We start from the raw sequence: 18,603 nt of genomic DNA, 5'->3' as shown, positions 1-18,603 counted from the left end.
CAAAGGGAACAGCAGGCCCAGAAGAGCACAGGTGAGGGCCTGGGGTGTGGACAGAAGTATGCTGGGTTCTAGGCTATGGGCTGGCACTTGGAACACGGTGCCCTGGGCCACCTCCGGAGAACCTCATCATCCCACCAAGTCCCTGGGGCACAGGAGGACCTGGGCTCGCACTAATTCCTAACCAGCTGTCCGCCAACTCGAAACCCAGGTCCTAAGACAGATGGGTAGTGGTGCTCGTCCCCAGGACCGAAGGCAGGGGTGTGGAGTAGGTGGGGGATGGTTCGGTTTGGGAGATGGAGTGGCACATGTGGGAAGCAGCTCTAAGGGAAAGTTCATTTATCATGTTGTTGGAGCAGCAAGAGCCCGACATTGCCTCCCCTGCCCCGATGTCTGGCAATGACCCTTCAGGGGAGAAGCAGGAAGGCAACTCCCTGGGGCATCTTCCCAGGACTACCTGCTCCCTGCCAGCCCTGCCCCTCCTGGGTGCCTAAGGACCACTCCCCACTTCCCTGCCCACTGAGTCCACCTGGGGCCGCTGGCCTGGCTGTCTCAGAAACAGGCAAGCAGACTGCTGGAAGTTTCCTGCCCTTTGGAGAGCCACGACTGGCGAAAGAGCCGATGCGCGGAGGAGAGGTAGCAAGGTGAGCGGGTCCCCACCACCCTCAGAGGCAGGCTGGGTGCAGCTGGGGCCAGGAAGTGGGGGCTGCGTCCTGCAGACAGTCCTGTGTTGGCCCGGAGGGGCCACGTGCCAAGGATGGCTGTCAGGAGAAGGCGGGGATCCTGCAGCTCCAGATGGGGGCCTTTCCCTCAATTCCTGGGCTCTCTTTGGCCCTCCCCAAGCCCACACATGCGAGTTTACAGCCTCATTTCAAAGCCCAGCTGAAGGGTTCCTGGAGATGGCTCACCCAACACCCTCACTGCCTCTCTGTAGACGAGTCAAGGAAGGCCCTCGGTGGGCGCTCGCTCAGGGTCACACGGGCAGTCAGGGCAGAGCGGCACTAGAGCCCAGACCCCCCGATGACTCGGTCCAGCTCCCCTGGAACTGCAGTTCTCAGGTGGGGGTTGAGGGGAGATGAGAAACAGTTCCTCTCCTGACTTGCTGAGACCCTTTTCATCTTTTAAGCCACAACCAATCCACTAGGTGCCTGAGTCCCTTCTGCTGGCACCTGCCCAGCACTTGCAAAGCCTGCAGCGTGGAGAGCTTGGAAGGCTGAGCGTGAGCACTGCTGAGAGCGCACATGCGCACACCGGGGCCAGGTGTTCTTAATGTCCTTACAACTGGGGCCACCTGGCTGCTGGAACAGATGACAAGAGACGCCTATTCCTGTCTGTCCCTTTGGCTAACTCAGCCCTTTAAGCGTCTCCATGATCCAGACGTGACTTCCTTAATGCCCTGGGCTGCACTGCATGGGAGGAAGGGGGCAGGGTGCGGCAAGAGCTCACCAGGTCATACTCCTCCGGGTCTGCCGCCATGCCCCGCATCCCGTAGCGATGGGCGTCCTTGGACAAGCGGTTGGCAAACTCCTCGGCGGTCCCCGTCTGGGAGCCGTAGAACACGACGATGTTCCTGCCCTAGGGACGGCCAGACATGCGGGATCAGTGAGGGGCCAAGAGCCACAGGCTTCACTGGAGGCTCTAGGTGACCACAGGGGCAGGCAGGTCCCTCAAGGGCACCCTCTTTCCTGCCTGCTTCAGGTCCTTTCTAAGTCGCTCTGGGGCTAGCATCTCACTGCCACAGCCACTGCAGCGGATGGGTCAGAGGCCACCTAGCTGACTTCAGTGGAGCCATCAAGATAATGCTACTCACACAAGCTGCTCAAAATCACACTGTGGGCATATTTTTAAAGGACGTGTAAAAATGCAGAAATGACGTTCAGTAAAAAAAAAAAGTGATCAAAGACTGTGTATAGTATAATCCAATTTCGTTACATATCCACTCCACATATATGTGTGTGTTTATACATATAAATGCACAGGGAAAAAGAATGGCGTGAAATATACCAAGAGTCTCTAAATGGGGAATCATGGGTGAGTTTTTCTGGATGTTTACAAAAGTAATGCATGTGCTTTATAAAAATCTAGACAATGGGGAAAGGTACCATATAGACTGGCTCACAGGCTCTTCATCCCACCCTCCTCCTACTGTGCCCACTGCAGCAGCTCTGGAAAAGCTGGAACTCCATCCCCCAGACTCCCTCCAGCCAGGGATGCAGCAAATTAGGTCCAGCCAACTGGATGTGCTTTGCAAGATCTGGAAGGTGGAAGCAAGGCACAGGCCACCTCCCCGGTCCCTTTCTGTAGACGTGAGGTTTCTCTGCGGCAGCCTTCCAGTGCCCAAAATGCCTGGAGGGGTCTCTGGCCTGGCACAGAGCCCTAACTGACAGGTACAAATGACAAAATAAAACAGAGGGACTACAATTGCTGTAAAGTGTTCTCATACCTTTTACATTTCCTGAATTTTCTACAAATCATTTTAAAATCATTTAAAAAGGTATTTTTAAATAATGCTTATGATGTCAAGGGAGCAAAACAGGATATAAAACAGTAGCTAAATATTTATGGTAGCATCAAAATATATAAAGTACCTAGAAATAAGCCATACAAGAAACACGTGAGAAGCTACCGAGTGATAAAGGACTCAACCAAATGGAAAGGCACTCTGATTTTGCACAGGAAAACTCAACGTACAAGATGTCAGCCCTCCCTCTATCAGTACAGAAATGTAACACGATCCTAATAAAAACTTGAACAGCTCTTTTTTCATCAACAATTTGATCCTAAAAATCCTGTGGAAAAATAAGTGCAAATCCATCCACTGGAACATCATTTGGCAATAAAAGGAATGAAGTGCTGACGCATGCTATAGCATGGATGAACCTTGAAGACATTACGCTAAGTGAAAGATGCCACAAAAGGCCATATACGGTATGATTCCACTTACATGAAATGTCCAGTTGCCATATAGGCAACTCTATAGAGATAAAAAGGAGATGAATAGTTGCTTAGGGCTCAGGGTGGGGGAATGGGGAGTGACTACTTATGGGCATAGGGTTTCTTTTGGGGATGATAGAAATGTCCTAAAATGGATTGTGGTGATAGTTTGTACAACTGGGAATATACTAAAAATCACTGATGTGATTTTTAGTATATTTATTTTTTAAAATAAACTTTAAATTGGAGAACTGTATGGAATAGGAATTATATCTCAATAAAACTGTTACCTAAAATGAATGAATACGTATGAAGTAATAGCCAGGAAAACTGAAAAATAAGAGTGATGGGGAGGGAGGAAGTGCCTAGTGCTACAGATATTAAAACAAGTTATAATAATTATACAACAATGTTATAATAATTAAACAGTATGATATTGCTTATACACAGACAGCTAGATCAAAGTACCAGAACAGGAAAATACAGAACTACACTCAAATACCCATGGGAATTACATTTATGATAAAACTAGTGGGGAAAAGATGGACTTTATTACACGGAATTTAGAGAGCTGTGTAAAAAATTGTTGGACCCATACCTTACATCTTACACCAGGATAAATTCCCAACAGATTGAATTTTAAATATGGAAAACAAAATCATAAAAATACTAGAAAAAAATATGGAAGAATTCCTTTATCTCTTTAGAGGGGGGAAGCCTTTCAAATGATGACTCAAAGTCCAGAAGTCAGAGAATAGTTAAATGGGCTAAAGAACTTTAACAGGCGAAACGAACAAGTAAACACACAATAAGCTGAATGATACACAAACTGTTAGCTGGGAAAAATATTTTTAACTCATATCACAGACGAGGGGTTAATCACCCTAATAAGTTTAAGGAGTTCCTTGAGAAAGATCAATCCCAACAGAAAAGTGGGCAAAAGATTTGAACAAAGAATCTGTAAAAAAAGAGAAAAGAAATGCCAGCATAACATGAAAATTTGCTTAAACTCATTCATAGGAAAAATGCAAATTAGAACTCCACAGAAATATCTTTTTTGTAACCTAGAAAACTGGCAAAATCCCAAACTTTGATAGCAGACTCTGTTGGCAAGGCTTGGGGAGCAGGTGTTCTCACACTGCTAGTGACGGCCCCGCGGCGTGACCTCTACGGGGGTGGGGCACAATCTGGCAGTTTCTATCACAAATGCATATATCTTTTTTTTTTTTTTTTTTTTTTGCGGTACGCGGGCCTCTCACTGCTGTGGCCTCTCCCGTTGCGGAGCACAGGCTCCGGACACGCAGGCCCAGCGGCCATGGCTCATGGGCCCAGCCGCTCCGCGGCATGTGGGATCTTCCCGGACCGGGGCACGAACCCGTGTCCCCTGCATCGGCAGGCGGACGCTCAACCACTGCGCCACCAGGGAAGCCCTGCATATATCTTTTGATCCAAAAATTCCACTTCTGGGATTTTACTGTATTTTCAAATATGCAAACTGATCTACACAGTCACAGCAGCACTATCTGTAAGAGCTAAAGATTAGAAATATTTCAAGCGCCCATTAACAAGGCAGTATTAAAACAAATTATAGTACTTGTGGCCACACATGGGATCATCACGCAACTATAATAAAGAATGCGGGAGGTATTTTTGAATTGTTGTGAAAGGAGCTCCAAGACATACCATTAAGTGGGAAAAAAATGAAGGTCTATAGCAGTGTATGTAATATACCACCTTCTGTGTTTAAAAAGTATAAGTCTGGGGCTTCCCCGGTGGCGCAGTGGTTGAGAGTCCGCCTGCCGATGCAGGGGACACGGGTTCATGCCCCGGTCTGGGAAGATCCCACATGCCGCGGAGCAGCTGGGCCCATGAGCCATGGCCGCTGAGCCTGCGTGTCCGGAGCCTGTGCTCCGCAACGGGAGAGGCCACAACAGTGAGAGGCCCGTGTACCGCAAAAAAAAAAAGTGTAAGTCTGTATTTGTTTTTATTATATGTGCATAAAAAAGCTCTAGAAGGATCTATAAAATACTAAGGACAGTGATGGGTGACAGGGACAGGAGAGCTTTCCAGTAAATAGTTTATGTTTTGGACTTTAACCATGTGAATGAAGCACCTGGTCATAAAATTCAACACTTAAATAAACAAAAATCAAACAGATAAAGTTGTAGCTGTGCTAGGATCACAGCTATGTGAGGTTTACATATGCTCACGGACACAGCCTGGTCTGGGAGGGAGGAGATGGGGCGGCATCCGAGTCAGAGGGAGGGTCTGTTCTTACAGTTTGGTTTGTTCAAGAAGTAAATACTCAAAAAGCGGAGTAAACTGTCCCAGCAACAGCAGAGCAGCCTCGAGGCTCTGGTTAGCCCAGAAAGTACGCACACAGGGAGTTGAGCCGGCTTCCCGCCCGCTTCTCCTCCCGTCCAGTGAAGCTGGCCTTCTGCTGGATGCCCCCACACACCCACCAGGGCCGAGCACAAAGAGAAAACTCACCGTCTTCTTCATCTTTTCCACGAAGCTGCTGTCTTTGACAGAGGAGGTCCTGAAAAATAAAAGTGTCTGCTGGGCACAGGAGGCACATGGCAGCAGCAAGGGGCATTTCCAGCTCCGCCCGCTCCACTCTGTGGTGCCCCCGCCAGCAGCCGCCTTTGGTCCAGTGCCGGGGCTGGAAGAGGCAGGACCCAGGCTCTGGGGCCTGGTAAGTCCAAATCCAGCACCTCGCAGGGCCTGGGCTGACCCACCCGGGTACATGAGTTCACGAGAACGAAGGGTCAAGCTCACTCCCCGGCCGCTCACCATCCACAGCCTATGGTCCCCACCTCAAGGCAACCAGGAGTTTCCCAAATAAGATTCTGACCGTGCTACTGCTGCGCTCTGGAACCTTCCATGGCTCCCATGACCCACAGGACCAGGGGTGCACAAGTCCCTTCAGAACCTGTCCCAGCCTCGCCTGCCACTCCCCTCCACACACCAGCCCTCCACGATGGTCCTTAGAATTCTGTCAACACCACCGTCTCCGCCCAGAGCGTCCTCACTCCAGTTCCTCACCTGACAGACCCCTGTTCCCCACCAAGGCCCCACATGAATAGCAAGTCCCTTGGGATTCCCAAGACACCCCCCCCCCAGTCCTCCCCTGCCCTGGAGCCACTTTTACTTGCTCCCCTCTCTGTGACCCTGTCACCTTCTAAAGCCCTGAACTGGACCGCCTCTCCACCTCCTAGCTCTGGCCTCCTGCCCCTCCCTCTCCACTTCTGGTCCTTTCCCTTCTCTCTGTCCTTGCCCCAGGCCTGCAGAGCCAACTAAAGCAACCCAGCGAGCCTCCCCAGGGACGCTCAGGCCTAAGACAGCAAGGTGATTTACCTCTGGACGGTAAATATTTAAGATGTTTGAAACATGGCCGGTCTGAACCAAGCGACAAATCTGAACACTAAAATACCGTTGTTTCTGTTTAAAAAGACACCATCAAGGGAATGGAAGGCAAGCCCCAGCACGGAAGAAGGTGTCTGCAATGTACACGTATCTGACTGATGACTAGGGTTGAGAATATAAGAAATCCCTACAAATCGATCAGAAAAGACACATACTGCGACAGAAACATTGTCAAAAGGCTTGAACGTTATTAGATACCGGAGAAAAGGAAGTTAAAACCACAGTGAGATCTATCATACACCCAGTAAGAATGGCTAAAACTGAAAAGACCGACAAGATCTCAAACAAGCGAGGCTGTGGAGCAATGGGAATTCCTACACGCAGCTGGGAGAGGGCGATATGGCACGGTGACTTTGGAACGCGGCTTGGCAGTACCTCCTGTGACTCTACAGCCCAGCAATTCACTCTCTGCTACACGCCCCATAGGCTGCATTCATACCCGGGGAACGAAAGACATACATTCTTTGCTCTTTCCACTGCCTCCTGTGCACAGTAGAGTGTAACAGAGTGAAGTGCCAGCATGCACGTGTGCGCGCGCGCACACACACACACACACACACACACACACACACACACACTCTCTCACCACAACAGCATGAAGCAATGTCTGTCAGGGCTACAGGCCTGGAGTCCGTGGAAAAACTTATGTAAGTGAAGGTTTTTTTTTTCGGTACGCGGGCCTCTCACTGCTGTGGCCTCTCCCGTTGCGGAGCACAGGCTCCGGACGCGCAGGCTCAGCGGCCATGGCTCACGGGCCCAGCCGCTCCACGGCATGTGGGATCTTCCTGGACTGGGGCACGAACCCGTGTCCCCTGCATCGGCAGGCGGACTCTCAACCACTGCGCCACCAGGGAAGCCCTGAAGGTTTCTTTTAAGGATGCCCCTGCAAAGCTGTTCAGACAGGTATTTTGTAAACATAAGGGTATCAGAAGTTTCATGTCTAAGCCCCCGCTGGGTTTTTCACTAGGTTAGTAGGTGCAGGACTAATGCTATTTTCAGGGTCTCAGCATTAAATAACATCACGGTCGGCAGCAGGGGAAGGTGAGGCCCGGTGCCCGGGTTGGCCACTCCAGCCTCCCTCCTCCGTCCCGAGGTCCCTTCGGTGCAACAGCCCCACAAGGGGCAGCAGGGAGGCAGCGGGGGGCTGGCCACCCAGGCTTTCCCACCCAGCAAGGGCCCAGCTGCACAGGAACCCAGAGCAGGCCATCCCCAACTCCCCATTTATCCCGGCATCCCCGGGCCGGCCCATCCCTAACCTCAGCAGGGCCAGGGCAGGAGCACGAATGAGCAGAGGCGCTCAGGCCTGGCCCCATCTTCCCACGCCCAGCTCCATCTTCCCACGCCCAGCTCCATCTTCCCACGCCCAGCTCCATCTTCCCACGCCCAGCTCCAACCTGCACTTCAAAGGGGTCTTGTGTCTAGCATCTTGGCCACATGTCCAACTTCTGCCCGCGCCCAGCCGCGAATGGCCACGTCTTCACTAACCCTCTAGCTGTGTGCAGACTGAACTACAACACAACCTACAACCTTGTCTGTCTGTCTGTCTGAGCACTAACGCGGTGTGCTCACCAAGACACACCATCAGGAAAGGAAGCAAGGCGCACGATGACGCGAATTCCACCACTGAGTAGCTTTGAATTCTGAGTCATGAGAATATACTACCCACTAAACATAAAATCAGATGTAAATCTAAACTGATGGTTAAATACCAGCAACCTAGACAAATGTTTCTGATGAAAAATCATGAGAAAAAAAGCAGGTCAAAACTAAATGCAATTTCCATTTATAGGAAACGTCTGGAATAGGCAAAACGTCTGGAATAGGCAAACCCATAGTGACGGGAGGTGGACTAGTGGTGCCAGGGGCTGGGGGGAGGGGGTGGGGAGTGACAGTGTTTCCCTTTGGGGTGATGAAAGGTTTTGAATTAGGCAGTGGTATGCCTGTATAACAGGATGACTGTACTAAAAGCCACTGAATTATACACTGTAAAATGGTGAAAGCCGTGAATTCTAAGGGGTGTGAATTTCACCTCAATTAAAAAAATGAAAACAAAGTAAATGCATTCAGTTGACACCTAAAAGGGGCCAGGTTTGAGTTTTGGAATATTCACTTATATGGAACTCTTCTTCGTCAATTTCTTGACCGTTGCCAGTTCTCCACGTGTGGACGGGCCACAGCAGATGCTCCAGGAGAAATTCAGATGACGCAAAGCCAAGCGAGAAACAAGCCAGCAAGGTAACCAATGCATCTTCCCTCACAATTGCCCTCTTCTGGGAAAAGCAGAATCTGTGTCCTTAGAAGTGGAATGCACATGATTAGTTGTTCATAGAAAAGTGGCCTGAAGAGAAACACACCAGCATCTTAAGACAGAGGACACGGGAGTGTAAGGATAACGGGTGAGAGGGTTTCCCTAATTTTCCAAATTCTTGTTTTCTGTTACTTTTATAATTAAAAATACATTTTATATTCAAATACACATTCAGACGTCTGAAGACAGGGGAGAGGTTGAACAGCTTAGTGCCTTGTGACACACGCTGCTCTGTACCGAACAGCACAGACCATCACCTGATGTTCTTGTCAAATGGGAAAGGCAGGCTACAAAGTAACACAGGTGACACAATCCCATTTTTGTGTAAAAGCAAGGTACAGAAGGGTAGGTGCTGACGTGTTAAGAGCTGTTCTGTCCTCAGGTTGAGCAATTATGAGTTTTTTGTTTCTTTTTCTTGCTAATTTCTATTCCCAACTCCTCCACTCTTTTCTTTCCTACAATGAAAATGTAAGGCTTTTGTACTAAGAAGATACAAATTACTTGCTATTTTAAGAAACGCTGTGCCAGTGGATATAGATGGGTTAATTTTGAAGGCTCTGGTGAGGATGACTAGAAGAGCTACACCCTGGGTAGAAACCCACATCAGAGAAGCTATTCTAAGTAAGAGAAAGGGGCCCACCAGTTCAGAATCCACCCCCCTCCACCTTCCAAATGCTCTGGCCACAGTGACCAGCCCGCCGCTCCCTGGTTCCATTGTGCCCTTGGACCCACCACGCCGTGGCCTAGAGTGTCCTTCTTCTAACCCTTTGCCACCGACCCCTGCTTATCCCTGAAGACACTCGGCCTAAGCTCCTCTCCAGAGCACCTTTCCCTGCCGCTCAGACATAAGGTTGTTTGTCACCGTCTTCAGTACGTCTTCAGGAACTCCATCCAGGCGCTTGTCTCAGCGTATTCTCATTGCTCAACTTGAGGCCTGGGTTTCACAATCTGGGGGGAGCTATCTGTGTAACTCTTTGCAATCAGCACGGTGCCCAGCACTGAGCACACGACGTTTTATGGGCTTCTCGGGCGGTCAGTCTGAGTCTCTGCCCAACAGAAGGTTGGCTGAGGCGGCCTGGAGGCCTTTGGAGGCTCCCCTGTCCACCTGAGAGGGTCTGACGTCAGTAGAAAAGCTCTCTTTTCTCAAAGGGCAGAGGTTTCCTCAGAAGCTACATCTGAGCAGATTTGGGGCCTTGCTGAAGAAAGGGACCAGAGGGACCTGCACCACCCAGGGAGCGGCCGGTTGCCCTTTCTCCATCTCCGGGTGACGTGTGCACTGGGCGGTGCCGAGGGCATGAGACTAAATGAGGCAGCCTCCACCTTCCAAGGGTCCATCGCCAGGCTGGAGAAAGAGCCCGGGAGAATCACGGAGGAAGGGGAGGGGCCACACACCAGGAGCAGAGACTTGGGTTCAAATTCTGGTTCTGCCACCAAATGGGCCTGTGACTGGACAAGTTGGGCCTCTTGAGGCCTCAGGTTCCTCTATGGAAAACACTGCATCTCGGTGTCTGCAGTCACCCCATGGTCGCACTCAGCACCTGGAACTTGTTTAGCTCTCGAGGATACGGAGGGCAGAAGAAAGCTGTCTGGGTCACTCTGTGATTTCAACAGGGTGAGGTGTGCGAAGACCAAATGGACGGAGTGGACACCATGCCACGGGGTTTCTGAGGGAGCAGGCACTGCGGCCGAAGAACCCAGGAAAGGCCTTGCGGAAGAGCTGGGCTCTATTCTCAGAGAGGAAAACGGCTCCCAGGAGGGAAAGCCGTGGCAGCCGGCAGCTGAGGGGCTGCTGGATGAGACCCAAGCAGCGGGTGGGAGCTGAGCTCTGGGGAGGAGGTCTGGGGGGCGCCCACGCAGCTGCACGGGGCGGACGATCCAGGCCGGCAGCAAGGGCGGGGGGGGGCCCTCCACGCAGGTCTCACTGGGGGTGTCAGAGGGCGGGCAGGAGGTGCTAGGGCCCCCCGCCCCCAGGGGAAGGGTGTTCCTGAGAAGGGCATGCACTTCTGAAGGCAGCACTGGTCCCGTCATTAGCTTCGGCCCACGGGGAAAAGGAGGATCACGCCCACAGCCCCATGAGGGAAAAGGGAAACCCGTGGAGGCAGGGAAAGACACTGTCCGTGCCTCTAGTCACTGCCCGGCGCGGAGCAGCTCCCCACGTTCCCACCGGTTACACCAGGCGGGTTCTGCCGCTGCCCACCGCGACGCCCGGCTGCCGGGCCCCGAGCAGGTCCACACCTGGGCGCCCTCGGCTGGCTTCACCCCTCCTGACAGCTTCATGCCGGGATCTGCACTCGGAACCCCATCTTTCACAGGCCGAGGAGTGGGTGATGGGGGCCCTTCTGGTTTCCGGTCTAAACCCCTTCCTCTGGAAGCAGAGAAATGCAGCCTGCAAACCAGGACCGAAGGAGGCAGGGTGGCCGTGCCTGGGTGAGCCCCCTGGGACTGCCCCCGAGTCTGCGGTCAACTCTACACAGCGCCCTCCTCGTGCCTCCAGGCATCCCTGCCCGGGGAAGAAGTTCCATCCACACTGAGTAGGGGTGCCCGAGGGCATCCACACCATCTGCCCGGACACTGTCTGGAACTGACCTTCTCAGGATGGGCTCGTCCTGCAGAGATGAGTACGCGCACCCCATGGTTTCTTACTCTCAACTCTGGACTGAAGGGAAAAGGAAGCTTGCTGCTCTCCTGGAAACGGACGGGGAGCCAGCAGCTAGCGAGTCGGGCTCTGTCCATTCTCTACCAGTGCTGGCAGCGGGCAGACTGGCCCGCAGACACTGAACATCCTCCCGGACACCCTGGTCCTCTCGGAAGCCCTGCTGAGCCCCTGCCTGCCTCGGTCCCCGCAGCCTGGGAGAGCTGCTGCGTCTGGCAGCTCCAGCAGGGAGGAACCAGGACTCTGGGCTGGAACCTCCCGTGAGCCCCTGCGTCTGGCACACACCCCTCCTCCTTCTGTATGGACCGAGGGAAGGAGGAAACCTCTCCAACCCCGGCTCGGGTCTCCTTGGTAACTGTTTATATCAGAGCCCTTTCTCCCCACATCCTCCCCCTTTCCCATTAAAAAAAAAAAAAAAAAAAAAAGTGAGTCGTGCAGGCGGAACAAAGCTCCTCTGGACATTGGAAGGCGGTGGTGCAGGTTGCTATGGCAGGGCCATTTCCCCATAGAGGGAGCGCGGCGAGCCTGCTGCCGGGGCGCCTCAGGATCATATTAAGTTAGACCTGGTTCCCACCTCCCTCCCTACAGAAGAACTGTGTGTAACAGAGCCTACGATGCTGGGTCCAGTCACCTGGGGGCAGAGCGCGCTGTGGAACCAGCACATCTCGGCCTCCTGTAGACCAGCAAGGTGGGCACCGCATTCGCTGCTGAGACGTTTGCAAGTGAGGAGCCCCCTTCGAAGGCGTCCAAGTACAAACGGCCCATCAGGAGAGGCCGCAGCCGACCCAGGCGCGGAGCCCAGAGACCACGACGCTCCAGCATGGAGCACAAGTGGTTCCAATTAGGGCTCTCGGCTCCCAAACTGGGAGCAGGCGTGTCTCTGGTTCAGGCTTTGGAAGTCAACTGCAGCCCGCCGGGTGGGGAAGCGAGAGGGAGGCTGGACAAAAGCACTGAGTCACTTGGACAGAGATGAACCACGATGGCCCAGCACGATTCATTTTGTTTCCAGTCCCAGGCAGGGCTCGTAAGGGTTACTCTGAAATTTAAATTTTCTGCAGAGCGGAACTGACTTCTGAGACATCCCCCTGCCCTTGGCGACACACAGGCCAGCTGCTTTTGAACGGCTCCCTTCCAGAGCCTAGCGTGTGGCAACAAGTTCTCTGGTCCCCAGCGCAGCACAACAGGAGAGGGGACGAGAGCTGAGCAGGCGGCTGGACCGGGGCAGAGCCAGCCCGGAGCCTCGTGGCAGAAAGCTAATGGTTTGGAAGAGCTGCCTTTGGTGAAGACAAAGTGGTTCGCTGGAGCTTAAACAAAAAACCGCAGCTCTCTCCACGGACAGGGCCAGGAACGGGGACCAGTGCCAATGGAAGGCAGTGAGGACAGGTGGGAGCTTGAAGCAGGTGTGAGGCCACTGGTCAAAGACAAAAAAGGGAACAGGAACTAGGACTAACTGAGTACCTCCTGTATACTTTTCATTTTACTTCATTTAATTGTCCCCACCCTGTGAAGTGGCAAAGGATTCTACCCTATTTGACAGCGGAGGGGAGTGAGGCTCAGGGCTGAAGCAGCAACTCCAAGCCTGTGAAAGCCCAGGGCCCCCGCGGCTTCGCATCTGCTCCCACTGTGCGGAGCAAGGCTGCACCTCCCCTGGCCACCTCATCAGTCGGGATGCAGGACACAGCAGCCCCGTTCACACTTCACTGCCCTTCCCAGGGAGCCTCCTCCCTGTCACTTAGGGTGCTCCAAGGCTCGAGGGGGCTGCTGTTCCCCTGGTGGAACCCCTACCCACACAGCCTTCAACACGTATTCACCACCGTGCCTGTCGGGACTCCACAACGTGCCGTGGCCCGGGTGGCCTGCCCTCTCTTGGGCCAGTTGGGTGCCAGGTAGGGCTAGTGCTACTGTGCAGAGACCGAGGCCCAAGAAACTGCTCAGGGTCACCCAGCCTGTCCAGGACAGAGGAAAAGCCACAGCCTCTGACACTGGGATGACGTGGCTCTAGTCACAGACAAAGTGGCCCTGAAAGGAGAGTGGGGTGGGAGGGGCGGTGACGACAGGGCCGGGGCGGGGGGCTAGCAGGAGTGGCGGCAACGGCATGGGGAGTGAAGTCCTGCCCTGGGGCTTATTCCTTCTCAGCCCTGGGTAAGTTACTCACCTCCCCCCGAATCGGCTTTGCCTCTTGTAAAACAGGGATGCAAGAATTAAAGTGTTAGAAAGCCCCAGCACACATCCTCTCTCTGGGCCACTGGCACGGCTGCTCTCCATGCCCTGCCTGTCGCCTGTACCGCGGGCCCTGGTCAGCACCAACGCCTCCCGACGACCTTCCTCCAATCCACTCCAAACTGCATTCAGGAATGGCTGGTCTCAGGGCTGCCCTGGCACCAGCCCTCCCGTCGGCTCCCCACGAGGGTCAGATAAAACCCCAAGGCCCTGCAGATCCATCCTCTGGCCTCTCAGTTCCCTTCATGACCCCTGACTCCCTTGGCGACTTACACCCAGGCTCTACCAAGACGCGCCCTTCCCAGAGCAGGCCCTGCTTTCCTTGCCCTGGGCTTCTGCACACGCAGCCCTGGCCCAGCTTCCTACTCAGCCTCCCAGACTCAGCTCGGGGGGCACCTCCATCCTGACATAGCCCCCTCCCCGGTGGCGCCCTGGGCTGTTCGAGCATCGTCACTGTACCATCCTCACGCGCCCCAACTGCATGTGAGCCCCCGAGGATGCCGCATGTCCCTGTGCCCTGGTGTCTGGCCCAGAGATGGAGCCGCCAGCACCGAGTGCCCTGGTGATGCCCAGAGAGGTCAGAAGGTCCGATGACACTCGGCTCTGCATCACCTTCCCAGACAGGCCACGGTCAAGATTTCGGGCACTGGCTAGAACAGCAAAACTACCCCAGTCTCATCAAGGGACAGGAGAGGTCCCTTGGTGGTCAGGTGGCATCAGAAAACCCACGCCTGTGCTTGCAGGGCGGCGTGAATGTCCTGAGCCCACAGCCTCACCGTTTCCACGGATGAAGGACACTTCGGGCACTGTCCACCCTCCACGGCCACAGGGGCCTTTCCTTGCGCTCTTCTCTCTGTAAAACCCATTGATGTTTCTATCGTTGTGCTCGGCAGAGCCAAGGACCCATCTCTAGAAAGAGTGGCCCTGAGCTGGGTGTGGAAAAAGGAGATAAAGATGGATAGAGATGATGCAGGTAGCCTTGACTCCTGGCTTTCCCGGCCTTTCTGGCAAGAGCAGGCCGTCAAACGAAGGTCACGGAGGAAAATGAGCTCTTTTGTGGCTTCTCAGAAGCAACCCCCAGTGGGATGCAGGCAGCAAAATTCTAGACTGTGGGAAACTTTGGGAAACAAATGATCTGGGTTCTTCAATGAAAATGCCGCAAGGGAATCACAGGGATGGAAGGAAGCCCACGGACTGAGAGAGACCTGACATTATGTTAAGGGGAAGCAGCCTGGCACCAGAGGCTGTGATGACATAACCCCGTATGCATGACAGTCTGGAAAAGGCAAAACTACAGGGACAAAAATCAGATTGGTGGTTGCCAGAGGTGGGGCTGGGGGGTGGCGACTGCAATGGGACCTGGGCAGTGGGGGGGGGGGGGCGCTTTCTGGGGTGTGGAGTGTCCTGTATCTTGACTGCAACACTGGTTACACAACTGCACACACCTGTCAGGACGCATCAAACTGTACACTTTAAAAAGGTGACTTTTACTGCATGTAAATTACACCTCAATAGACCTGACCTCCGAAAGAGAGACTTAAAAGATTCGGTAGTCAATTGCAATGTGTGGGTTTCGATCCTGAATTAAAAAAAAAAAAAGGTTAAAAAAAATTGATCAGTCACTCAGGGAGCTACGAACAATGCCGGCTGAGTATCCAATGATACTGAGACATACTGTGAACTTACAGGGGTGGGAGGACAGCTCTGTGTTAGGTTTAAAAAGGGGAGTCTCTGCATTTGAGAGGACTGAAATATTCTCATAGTTCATATTTCCACATAATTTCATAGGAAATATTTCCAATTTCCTATGAAATCATGATTTCTTTATTCATAATTCATATGAATTATAGGATTAATTATGAAATTATATGCTTGCTTTAAGATAATCCAGCAACAGTGGGGAAGGGGAAGGAAGCAAGACTGGCCAGGAGCGGACAGTTGTTGAAACTGGGTGACAGGTGCAGGAGTTCCCCCTCCTATGCTCCAGCTTTGGTGTTTGCTTGCAGTGTTCCATAATAAAAAGCTTTGTTTTTCTTTAAAGCACTCAGGCGCTGCAAGTGCAGCAGACTGCAGGGGGGTGGGGGGCTGTGAGCAGAGCCGAGGAGGACAGCTAGGGCTGGCTGGGGGGCACAGGCTGTGGTGCAGGCCCCATCTAGAAGGGTGGCCCCGCTCAGCCTCAGTCCCTGCTGGCAAGTGTCACGGTGGGCTCTGTGGGGTCAGGGCCTCTATTTTGTTTTTTTCCCCCAAAAGAAGCTATAAGTGACTTTTATGTGGAATTGCCAGGGTTTTCAATGTTCTAATTTAAAAATTAAAAAAATTTTAACATAAGCCACACCCAGATGTGAGCTAGTTTGCCTTAGAGGCAGACACACGTGCTGGTTTAGCATTTACTAATTCAACGGACTTTCTCTGAGTATCTGCACTCCGACAGGCCCTGCGCAGAGCCAGGGACCCAGACAGGAATGGGATGCTCCCTCTGCATTACGGGAGACAGAAATAGAAACAAATTCCCACCCAGCCAGAAGGGTGTTGCATTACAGGCACGAACAATGCGCCTCGGGCCACAGAGAGGCTCCCTGAGCTTCAGACTCCTCTGGGAGCCACCATCCCCCCCGGGCTCCCTTCCATCAGGAGCTGCCCTGGCCCCGGTGCTCTGCCCAGAGGTACAAGCTGAGCAAAGCCTGAGGGGCCAGTGGGAGGAGAGATGAAAGAGCGACTTTTAAAATGATTATGATTAAGAGAATGCGCTGCTGTAACTGCTCCTCTTTAACCAGTGTTTAATTGCTATTATAAACCATTCAAAAGACCTCCCCGGGGGATAAAATCATGTTCACTGATTAGAAGGCTCAATACTGGAAGATGCCAATTAATTTATAGATTCCACCCAATCTCAACTAAAATCCCAGAAGGTTTTTTTGTTTGTTTTGGTGGACTTTGACAAGCTGATTCTAAAAGGTATATGGAAATGCCCAGGGCCCAAAAAAAGCCAAGAGAATCTTACAAGAGAAGAACAAAGCTGGAGGACCTAGACTACCAGTGACCAAGTCAAGAGTTGCTGTAAAATCACAGAAAGCAGAACATGTGGTGTTGGCGGAAGGACGGAAAACAGATCAACAGAACAAGCAGTCTAGAAATCAACCCCCAGCTATACAGGCACCTGATTTATATCTTCAGGGATGCTTCAGTGCAGTGAGAAAAGAATAACCCTTTTCAATAAATGGTGCTGGGTCAAGTGGATGGATAACCACAGGAAAAAATGGTTTTCGAAGCGCCTTGACAATTTGCTGATACCAAAATCAATTTCAGCTGGATGGCAGATCTAAGGATAAGAACTATAAGAGTGAAGCTGCTAGAAGAAAATACAAAAGAAAAGCTTCATGACCACAAGATAACAGTTCTTAAACTGAACACCAGAGCATTAACCATAAAGGTGAAGGCCAACCAAAAGGCTGACAAACTGGGCCAGTTTAAGGCAACAACTTCTGATCACAAAAAGACACTATAAAGAGAGTAAAAAGGCAACTATACAGAAAGATATTGACAATACATAGATATCTAACAGGGGACTCAGATCTAGAATATATAAAGAACTGTAACAAATCAACAAGAAGGCCAATAGCCCGACAGGAAAAAAATGGGCCAAGTCACAGAAGATACCTCAGTGGCCAATAAACATATGAAAAGGTCACTGGACATAAGAGAAATGCAGTTAAAACAATTACCACCATATGCCCATTAGAATGGCTAAAATTTTATTTCATTTCATTTTAATAAAAAAAAATTTTTTTGTCTGCACTGCATGGCTTGTGCGATCTTAGTTCCCTGACCAGGGATCAAACCTGGGCCCCTGACAGTGAAAGCATGGGGTCCTAAGCACTGGACCACCAGGGAATTCCCTAGAATGGCTAAAATTTTTTAATTGACAAAAATAAGTGTTGGTGAGGATGGGCAGCAACTGAAACCCCACATGCTGGGGGTGGGACTGGATGCTGGAAAACTGGCTGTATCTAACAGAGCTGCACATGAGCCTTCCCTCTGACCCCCAACTCCACATCCAACACATACCCAACAGAGCTACGTCCACATGGGAACCACATCCACATGGGAACCACATCCACATGTACTAGGATGTTCCCTGCAGGACTGCTGGTAACAGTGCCCTAGGCTGGAAGCAATCTAAAGGGCCATCATGATGGGAATGAATAAATTACAGTTTATTCCCACAACAGAACATTATGCAACAATGAGAACGAGAGAACTACGACTACACACGACATGGAGAAATCTCAGAAAGAATGGCCAAATACTACATATCCCGGGACACAGACAACACTCGTCTATGTCACGAGGAGTCAGGAGAGTGGGTGACCTGGGGGTGGTGGGATTGGAGGGGGAAGAGGGGTCCTTTCTTACATGATTCTATCCGTTTTGTGACAAATAAACTGTGTGCTTATGATCTGTAAACTTTTATGTCTGCCTGTTATGTACTTCAGTACTTCAGTAAATAGTTTATGAAAAAAACCCAGGAGGCCTTCCAGAACTGACCTCCCTCTAAGCCCTCCCTGGGCTCCTGAGGTTCTGAAGCCAAATCCGGCCTGGTGGTGAGGGCCCCAGAGGCCAGCGTGCCTGGGAGATTCACTTGTGAACACAGGGACTCCTGAATCCCCTGCACCTGTAAGTCCAGGGTCAGGGGGCTGCAGGTGTGTGTCCTATGCTTGCTGCTCAGACACAATTGTTCCCGTTGGCTTGGTTTTTAAAAAACATCCATGCCCCAAGGTTTGGACTCATCATCCCAGGTGGTGAAGGCCTGAAAAGGCCTTAAAAGACCAACTAGAAGCCACTGGGGGTTGTGGTGAGAACTCCTGATACAACCCTGGGCGCGTACTGTCCCCACACTAATCACCCTCCACTGACTTGCTGGGGTAAGGGAGGCACCATGCCATGGCCAAAACCACCTGTGTTCACTGAAAGTACAAGTGGGCAGGGACAACAGTGCGGGATTTCTAGCAGGAGGTGGCGGCCACCATCTAGCTGGTGGCCCAGATGTATCAGCTAAGTGACCACT

At 51.9% G+C, this 18,603-nt stretch overlaps 1 protein-coding gene across 2 annotated transcripts in view; it reads right to left on the bottom strand.

Annotated features, from left to right (window-relative positions):
• The window catches only part of LOC101286608 (NADPH--cytochrome P450 reductase), a 58,596-nt gene that overhangs the window by 7,136 nt on the left and 32,857 nt on the right, over positions 1–18,603 (bottom strand). For both annotated transcript variants that reach the window (XM_012532721.3, XM_049699722.1), the window contains 2 exons: positions 5,422–5,470; positions 1,444–1,572 (listed from right to left, as the gene is read on the bottom strand). In XM_012532721.3, the coding sequence (XP_012388175.1) occupies positions 1,444–1,572; positions 5,422–5,470 (178 nt within the window). The remainder of the gene's footprint in view (positions 1–1,443; positions 1,573–5,421; positions 5,471–18,603) is intronic.

This window comes from Orcinus orca, chromosome 16, assembly GCF_937001465.1.
Source record: "Orcinus orca chromosome 16, mOrcOrc1.1, whole genome shotgun sequence".
NCBI lineage: Eukaryota > Metazoa > Chordata > Mammalia > Artiodactyla > Delphinidae > Orcinus > Orcinus orca.
Note: the sequence above shows the minus strand (reverse complement) of the source record. Positions and strands in the feature narration are given on the sequence as shown.